Source organism: Sycon ciliatum, chromosome 9, assembly GCF_964019385.1.
Source record: "Sycon ciliatum chromosome 9, ocSycCili1.1, whole genome shotgun sequence".
Classification (NCBI taxonomy): Eukaryota; Metazoa; Porifera; class Calcarea; order Leucosolenida; family Sycettidae; genus Sycon; species Sycon ciliatum.
The window spans coordinates 22,039,312-22,049,311 of record NC_088651.1 but is presented as its reverse complement, the minus strand read 5'-3'; the positions used below and the strand labels follow the sequence as shown (position 1 = coordinate 22,049,311).

At 46.4% G+C, this 10,000-nt stretch overlaps 1 protein-coding gene across 1 annotated transcript in view; it reads left to right on the top strand.

Annotated features, from left to right (window-relative positions):
- LOC135824350 (ADAMTS-like protein 1) overlaps positions 1–10,000 on the top strand; it is a 35,259-nt gene that overhangs the window by 5,879 nt on the left and 19,380 nt on the right. The window contains exon 4 of the mRNA XM_065337082.1: positions 426–660. Within this exon, the coding sequence (XP_065193154.1) occupies positions 426–660 (235 nt within the window). The remainder of the gene's footprint in view (positions 1–425; positions 661–10,000) is intronic.

The following is a 10,000-nucleotide window of genomic DNA, read 5'->3' as shown; positions in this document are numbered from 1 at the left end:
AGGGCCGTGCAAGTTGAGGACGCCGAATATACACTTCCGGTCGGATTTCACCGAGAACAACTTTAAAACATGCGAACATACTCTATTACCGCCATGGCTGGCTATCGCCCACATCACCATTTCATTGGCTAGTGCCACGTGATTGTGAATAAATATTAATATTAATATGTTTTACTGAAATCTGACTGTGGCATTCGGTGACTGTTGTATGCACCATCTGTAGGCGGGGCGGGGCGGGGTGGGGGTGGGGGGGGGGGGTGGGGAGGGGGGGGGGATTACCATATGATTATGTAAGCAGTATTGCAACTGAATAGAGCGGTTGTCAGTTGACAAACCCCCTTTTATGAAACTCAGAGAAGCGACAAATTAGCCTTGTTTGCCCTTGATGTTCTGTGTGTATTACACCGTGTGTACGTTGTCTGCAGCACGATTGCCGCCCGCGAATATACCGCAACAATTGGTCGACGTGTCGCGACTGCTGTCGCAGCCGACGTCTGCAGTGCCGCGTGCGGCAGAACGGCGGGTACATCAGGATCGTGCCGGCGGCGCTGTGCGGACTGGAGAGCGATGTCCAGGTGGAGGTCTGCAGATACGGCCATGGCTGCATGGTCAGCTGGCAGCCGTACTCCTTCCCCTGTTGTCATCCGCAGGCTAGACAAGGTACTGTAAATACTTTGAGTCGCCCTCAAACCCAGTGATTGCGCAATTTCAGCAGCTGCTGTAAGCCGCCCAATATTCGCGTCACTAAATCTTCGCGATTTCTTAGAACCAGCACAAGTTTTCGATGGCAAAAGTTTGCGAAGCACCGGGGCCACCTACATACACCACTGTTGAAGCTTGATTTCACCCTGGTTAATATTCGTGCTACGCTCTTCTCGCAAACATTAATCCGTCGCCACTATTAGGCAGTTTACGGTATTTCATTTCGACTACATTCGGCACCGATTCAAAACGCCACAATTAAAATGCTTATGAAATATTTCACATCAGCTTTGGTGATGTGCTAGTACTAAGCCATGCCGAGAATGCAGATCCATAGATCTTTACAACACTCTCCAAACGGTCTCTGGGCTAAACCAATCACTAAAAGAAAATGAAAAGGCGACGAGGAGACAATAACTTTATTAATGCGATAAATAGTATAAGTGAAGCGGACATTACAAAATGATGAATGAGAATACATGTATCTAAAATGGTTGTTCCTAATCGATTTTCTTGAGACTATCATCAGGGAAAATCGTCTCACAATAGAGGCTATACGGAGAAACAAACTACTTATAGGTTATCGGATAGTGGGAAGTATACAAGGTGAGGTGTGAAAAAAAAACTAAAATGGGAGAGAAGACGAAAGAAATTAGAAGAAAAGATGTGAGAGTGTTCTGACGGTGTGAGCTACTACAAAAGGTGAGTGAAATGAAGGCGTGGAAGCAGGTGAATGTGATACAGTGAGGAACTGTGAGGTGTAGGTTTATGCGAATGAATACGTGTGTGAATGCTAGGTGAAGAGTCTCAGTTTTGTGACATTTTCTTTCTGAATGTATAGATTAGGATTGTGTTTACGGATGAAAACAGCTTCTAATACCTTAAGTTCACGAAACCTACGAGCACGGCACAAAACAGTGAAGCATGAATCGTCATACACTGAGCGGCATTGGCTACTAGACAAGAGGTGTTTCTTAATTGCTGACCCCTTCGTTGTGGTTTCACCTTCAGTCCGGTCATCTTCATCTTGGTTGTCCAACTCACTCTCTTCATCACTGCTCTCACCTTCCTCATCCTCTTCCTCTTCCATCCCGTCCTCTGCACCCAACGACAATCCCACGCTACTGCTCGCTGCCAGTCCATGTCCGGTTGTAGATGCCATTACCAGCGCACGAGTCATGCTCCTTGTTACTGGTCTCCGTACCTGTGTTTGGCCATTCCCTTCAGTCTCACGTACCTGTGTACTTGTAGTACGTTCAACCGGTACTGTAATAGTGTGGTTCTGTTGTAATTTTGCAACTGGCACCTGTTTGCGGGGATGGCCTCGTCCAGGTCGCTGGGCTTTGGCTCCATCTGACAATAGGTACAATGGTACATGTTGTTTGACGCATGCGTTCAGGTGCTGAAGGGTTCTACCCAACTGATTAGCCATGTAATCTATCATTTTGAATGTCGGCATAGTGATAGCCGATATGTAGGAAGAACCCTTCAGCACCTGAACGCACGCGTCAAACAACATGTACCATTGTACCTATAGGGCTTGAAAGTGATGACGTCAAAACGGCCAGGGAGTAGTAAGTTGACATCAGATTTCTATTTTTGGATCCACTAAGGTGTGACTTTGCTATTGCCTAAGTATGTGGGTGCATAGCAACCCACTCATGTCGCATGCAGGTGTGACTTTTATTTCGCCACCAGTTGTAACCAAGCCCCCCCCCCCCAGTAGCCAAATCAGTCAGTTTCACTGGTTACATCACCTTGCTGAGAGTAAGACGGCTCGAAATGTGCTTGGATCCATACAAAAACTGGATCCAAGTGGATCCAATTTTCGAATTTTTGAAATTGTTGCTATGCTGTGACGTAGCACTTTCAAGCCCTATTGTCAGATGGAGCCAAAGCCCAGCGACCTGGACGAGGCCGACCCCGCAAACAGGTGCCAGTTGCAAAATTACAACAGAACCACACTATTACAGTACCGGTTGAACGTACTACAAGTACACAGGTACGTGAGACTGAAGGAAATGGCCAAACAAAGGTACGGAGACCAGTAACAAGGAGCATGACTCGTGCGCTGGTAATGGCATCTACAACCGGACATGGACTGGCAGCGAGCAGTAGCGTGGGATTGTCGTTGGGTGCAGAGGACGGGATGGAAGAGGAAGAGGATGAGGAAGGTGAGAGCAGTGATGAAGAGAGTGAGTTGGACAACCAAGATGAAGATAACCGGACTGAAGGTGAAACCACAACGAAGGGGTCAGCAATTAAGAAACACCTCTTGTCTAGTAGCCAATGCCGCTCAGTGTATGATGATTCATGCTTCACTGTTTTGTGCTGTGCTCGTAGGTTTCGTGAACTTAAGGTATTAGAAGCTGTTTTCATCCGTAAACACAATCCTTATCTATGCATTCAGAAAGAAAATGTCACAAAACTGAGACTCTTCACCTAGCATTCACACACGTATTCATTCGCAGACACCTACACCTCACAGTTCCTCACTCTATCACATTCACCTGCTTCCACGCCTTCATTTCACTCACCTTTTGTAGTAGCTCACACCGTCAGAACACTCTCACATCTTTTCTTCTAATTTCTTTCGTCTTCTCTCCCTGTTTATTTTTTTTTCACACCTCACCTTGTATACTTTCCACTATCCGATAACCTATAAGTAGTTTGTTTCTCCGTATAGCCTCTATTATTTTTTTATTTTTTTATTGGGAACACAGCCCTACAAAGAGACATGTGGAGACAAACACAAGACAAGACACAGGGGATGTAGGGACGACGTGCCGATGTACAGGGAGCAACTCGACCGACCAGGGGTCTCGGCGTTAGCGTTGCAACCTGGCATCGAAAAAAAAGGGGGTGGGGGTGCATGGTCAGGTAGCAAAAATAATAATTTGGTGCGAGAAAGGGGCGCTAGTATTGCACCAAATAATAATTATAAATACGTGTAATGACTAAACCAGAAGGGAAAATGAAGAAAGAGAACAATAATCATAACAAGCAAGTAGTAGTAGAGAGGTAAATACTAAATGGCTCTCAAATCTCAATATCATCGTCACAGATACTGTGTGGACCACAGCCATCTCTTTCGGATTAGATCCTTACATACGTTGACCTTGAAGGTTTGGAAGCGTCTTGAATGAGGCTCGTGAAGCAGGAGGTCCGCAGGCAGGTTGTTCCAGGGTGTGATGGCGAAGAAGGGGAAGGATCGCAGGAGGTAGTCAGGGGCTGTGCGAGGGGGTGTCCACTTCAGCTGAAAGGCATGGTGCGTCTGACGTTTTTGCCGTGTGCACATGCTAGCTACGGCAGGGGGCTTGGTTGGTGGCAGCATGGCCTTTACCTGGGGAGGCCCTGGAATGTAGTGCAGCTTGAACAAGTATGACAGGGCTGCCACCATCCGACGAAGCTGAAGACTTTGGAGGATGGTTCCAGGTCCCAGGAAATGCAGGGCACATTGCTGAACCTTGTCCAGCTGGGCCATGTTAGTTGCGGCTGCGCTTGACCAGGCCAGTGGGGCATATTCAAGTAGGGGTCGCACGAATCCCTTGTAGACCGTCACTCGACCATGGTCGTCCAGGATGGGTGCTGCCTTTCGTAGGAAACCCAGCCTTTGGGAGGCACGCAGTGCAACACTGCGAGTGTGCGCTCTGTAGGAGAGAGTAGGGTCGAGCATGACTCCCAGCAGCTTCAGGGTATCTGTCTCCTGGAGTGCTTCACCTCCAAAGGTGACTGGTGGAGTGCAGGGGGAACGTGCTTGCAATGTAGAGTCATGCGCTGTGTCTTGGCTGGCTCAAAACAGATACGCCACTTGCGGCCCCACTCCTCAAGACTGTTGAGGGACTCTTGGAGGGAGGCGGTGGACTGTTGGAGATCGTCAGTTGGCTGTACTAAGCTGTAGAGTGTGGTGTCGTCTCCAAAGCTGCTCAGCTGCGTTCCTGGAGTTAAACATTGTTCAATGTCACAGGTGTATAGAAGGAAGAGGCTGGGTCCTAGGATGCTGCCTTGGGGGACACCAGCCTGGATGGGTTGAGCATTTGACGTCTGGCCTCCAACCACAACGCGGATGTTTCGGTTGGTGAGGTAGTCCTGTAGCCATACAAGCAGGCGTCCGTCGACGCCGGCCTGCTTTGCTTTGTACAGCACTCCTGTGTGCGATACCCGGTCAAACGCACCGGCAATATCCACGGCGAGGACCTGGACACAACCGCCAGTACTTATGGTGTGGACCCATTCATGTTGGAGAGCCATTAAGATATCTGCGGTTCCTCTACCACGTCGGAATCCAAACTGGCTGTTTGGCAACACCTCATGCTTCTCTAGGTAGTTAACCAGTTGCGTGTTTACAATGCCCTCCATGACTTACGACATGATCGTTAGCAGTGATATTGGTCGGTAGTTAGATGCCAAAGATCTGGAGGACCGTTTGTGAACTGGGACTACATGGGCAAGTTTCCATGCCCCAGGTTGCACACCGGCTAAGAAGCAGAGGGCGAAGAGCTTTGCCAGTGGGTCTGCAAGTTCAGATGAGCACATCTTGAGCACACGAGCAGAGATGCCATCCGGTCCAGTTGCTTTTGCTACAGCCAAGTTCGCCAAGTGCCGTTTGACCGTTGCTGCGCGGAAGTGAATGTGCTTTAGCGTGGCATAGGCAGGTCGTTGCAGGTCAGGCAGGTCAGCAGCACAGAGGTCGTTATTGCCAAGGCTACACTTGTTCGCAAAATGCGCTGCAAAGCACTCGGCTTTCTCACGAGAAGAGTGGAACTCTTGTCCTGCAGGGTTGGTCAGCAGGGGGATGTCAGAGCAACGTCCCTTGCCTGCTGCGCTCTTGATGGTTGACCACCACTCTTTGTCCCGGAGGGAACCTGCAGTAAGCTTGTTGCGAATTCTACGTTGATGTGCTAATCGCGCTGCATGACACGCTTCCACTTCGTGGTTAACAGTTGTGATGTACTGGACCTTGTGGTTATCGTTGCGGGGATTGCGTCGCCACAGCTTCCATGCCCGCTCCTTGGCATGATTGGCGTTAGAACAGTCCGGTGTCCACCATACAGGGTTGGATTGGTGCACCACAAGCTCTTTGGATGGTATGAACTGTTTCATTCCATGCATGATGACATCAGTTACGCGCTGACAGGACTGCTCCGCACACCCATGGATCTTGGCGGGCCAGTCTATGTTGCGGAGGTAGGCTCTCAGGCGGTGCCAGTCAGCAAGGGCGTATTTCCAAACCTGTCGAACAGCAGGATCTTCGCGTCGTGGATGCTGTTGGAGAAACTCGGCAATGATAACGGCATGATCAGATCGTCCAAGTGGTGCATAGGCTGTGGTGCATACGGGGTGTGGGAAATCGGAGATGATAAGATCGAGAGTATTGTTGCCGCGGATTGGCTGGGTGACATGCTGGACAAGATGATGTGCTGCGCAGACTTCCTCCAGGCATTCACCGGCTCGGGTAGTCTTGCTACTCTGTAGCCAGGCTGAATTATGCACGTTGAAGTCCCCTGCAATTATCACATTGCTGCCAAGACGGCGGACATCATCCAAAGTGTTGTCTAGGTAGTCCATCAGGCTGGTGTCTGTCTCTGCACAAGAGCCAGGCCGGTAGAGCGCACCCAGAACAGTCTTTGTTCCGGAGTGCATTGCCAGGGAAATCCATAAAAGCTCGTGATCACGGCAATCTATATCGTCGTGGTGGGTAATGGATAGTTCACTCCTAGCCCACACTGCCACACGCCACCATGGGCATCTCGATCCTTCCTTATAGGGGGTGAGTATCCTGGGATGGTCAACTCATGGGAGGAATTATCTGAGCAGAGCTTCGTTTCTGTTACTATTGCCACGTCTACATTATACTGCAGGATTGCATGCTGCAGGGCACCTATCTTGTTGCTCAGGCTGAATGCATTAGTCACTAGCAGTCGCAGAGGTCTGGAATCCATCATTGGGCATGAGAGGACTGGGCATCCTGCTGGGGTGGCTGCGCATCATGCTGGTCATGTTGTGGCGCAGATCCGTTTGATCTCTTCAGGTCTCCAGCCTCTGGTGGGGAGAGGTGGGAGTTTCTCCGTTTTTGGCCACTGTGTAGTGGAGTGGAGATGAAGTCTGCCGGTGGTGGTGGCGGCGGTGGTGGTGGCGGCGGGGAGGAGGAGGACGTTGAACCCGGCTGCTGTTGTTGCTGTTGCTGTTTAGTCTATTGTGAGACGATTTTCCCTGATGATAGTCTCAAGAAAATCGATTAGGAACAACCATTTTAGATACATGTATTCTCATTCATCATTTTGTAATGTCCGCTTCACTTATACTATTAATCGCATTACTAAAAGAAAAAGAGATATTAAAATTCAGCAAGTGCAGTGTGACAATGGACATGCATGTGCAAGTGTGTGTGAGTGCGAATTTACTGGAATAGCGTAAGTGCGGTGACATTTTCTTTTTGTTTACAAAGATTTGGATCACGAATGCGAATGTAGACTGCTTCTAGAACTTTCAACTGCTTGAAACTACTTGCAGAACGACCAACACTGAACCAAGAATCATCATAACTTTCACGACACACGGGGTTAGACAACAAATGCAATTTAATTGCCGATGTATTCTTCTTCTTCTCACCGCCTCTGCCTTCACACCCCGTGTGTCGTGAAATTTATGATGATTCTTGGTTCAGTGTTGTTCGTTCTGCAAGTAGTTTCAAGCAGTTGAAAGTTCTAGAAGCAGTCTACATTCGCATTCGTGATCCAAATCTTTGTAAACAAAAAGAAAATGTCACCGCACTTACGCTATTCCAGTAAATTCGCACTCACACACACTTGCACATGCATGTCCATTGTCACACTGCACTTGCTGAATTTCCTATCATTTCTCACCTCACCTATAGTTTATTACCTGTGCACATTGTTCCTAGGTTTGTGCTATTTTTCTTACTATGCTTGTATTCTCGCTGTTCCACTCCAAGTGTATAAATCCTATTGTAGTTTCATCATTCTCTTTAGTCACGAATTCCATTGATAATTGTGACAAGATATTAAAATTATTCGAATTTTCGGGCTTTTTCTTTTAGTGATTGGTGTAGCCCAGAGACCGTTTGGAGAGTGTAGTGAAGATGTATGGATATAGTGGATGGCTATAGTGGATGGCTATAGTGGATGGCTATAGTGGATGGCTATAGTGGATGGCTATAGTGGAGTCTTCGCATTTTGAGAATGTAGATGGTGTTACAATTCAGACAAGCGCGAGAAGCAGACAATCTATTAGAACCTCTCACTAGCATTGCCACACATACATACATACATACATACATACATACATACATACATACATACATACATACATACATACATACATACATACATACATGCATACACACATACATACATACATACATACATACATACATACATACATACACACATACATACATACATACATGCATACATACATACATACATACATACATACATACATACACACATACATACATACATACATACATACATACATACATACATACATACATGTACATACACACATACATACATACATACATACATACATACATACATACATACATACATACATACACACATACATACATACATACATACATACATACATACATACATACATACATACACACATACATACATACATACATACATACATACATACATACATACATACACCATTGGACCATTGGACGCCCATCGCCAGAGGCGATGATAGCGATGCTACAGCAGAAGCCATAGCAGCTTGTGCTGGGATTGCACCATTCAACAGCTTGCAAGGCTGAAGAATTGACCACCACTTTTCAGCCTGGTCTACACCACACAGCAATGAAGTGGCTTTTCTGCAAAGTAGGGATTCATACATACACACATACATACATACATACATACATACATACATACATACATACATACATACATACATACATACATACATACATACATACATACATACATACACACATACATACACACATACATGTATATAGTTCGCGCCTACTGCGCATGCCCATCCAGTGATGTAATTAAAATTATTATTATTATCACTCGCTCTTTCCATGCATGCCCTGCATTGATAGCTCACACCTCCTCTACATGCCCATGCGTATCCCCCACAATAAGAACAAGCTATCCCGCGACAAAAGCATTAGTTGTCTGATGATTGCCTTAGCATTTAGCTACGTGCATGAAACGCAGCGTTACAACGTATGTTTCTATAATTGGTGAAACCATTCTTTTTGACCTTTGTGGTTACGCTCCGCCCCTGTGGTGTTGAGCACTGTTGAAACCTTGGTATACCCACTTATGTACACACATACATGTACATACATACATACATTCATACATACATACATACACACATACATACACACATACACACATACATACACACATACATACACACATACATACACACATACATACATACATACATTCATACATACATACATACACACATACATACACACATACACACATACATACACACATACATACATACATACATACATACACACATACATACACACATACATATGTAATAGGTAGCCGAGTGGTAGGCGCGGTGAAATCAACACGAATTACTTTTATTCTACTTTCAGGTACACACCTGAGATATAATCGTTCGTGAAAGAAGAAGCGGCAAAATAACTGACTTTCTCTCCGGTGCTCACCTAGAGGCTGAATCCTTATTCTTCGAGTTAGCTTTCATTGCTATCCAATCTAATCTAATCTAATCTTCATCAAAACAGAAATGCGCAGCCGCTTATATGCAGCAGACGCCGTACGCTTACATACGGAGATACACTAAATATACATCAGGCAAAGCTCCGTATTAGTTCCGTACTGCTTCCGTATTGGTCGGGCAGGGATACTACACCCTCCCTTCCTACAGATAATCACGCCCTCGTGATTTTCAAAAAATTAGTGTGGAGTTACGAACAACAGCGTCAACCGGAAGATGGCAAATTATATCGGAAATGATAACGTTTAGAGTAGACAGAAGAAATGAACTGATAACAAATCATAAAATAGAAGTAAAAGCACACCAGGTTCACACGATCTCACGGGGTCAAAAGGGAAAGAACTGTCCTCCAAATAGGACCTGAAACCACAGCACTCTTGCTGCACTACGCTGGCACAACCCGCCAGGAACATCGCAGTTCAAAAACCGAACTGAATACACTATAACTATAAGGGGCGTTGTCACACACATTGTCCCACGTTAGCTGGGTAAGCCGTGGCTCACCATGATCAGACGCCTACCAAACTAATCTGGATTCACACACTCGCAT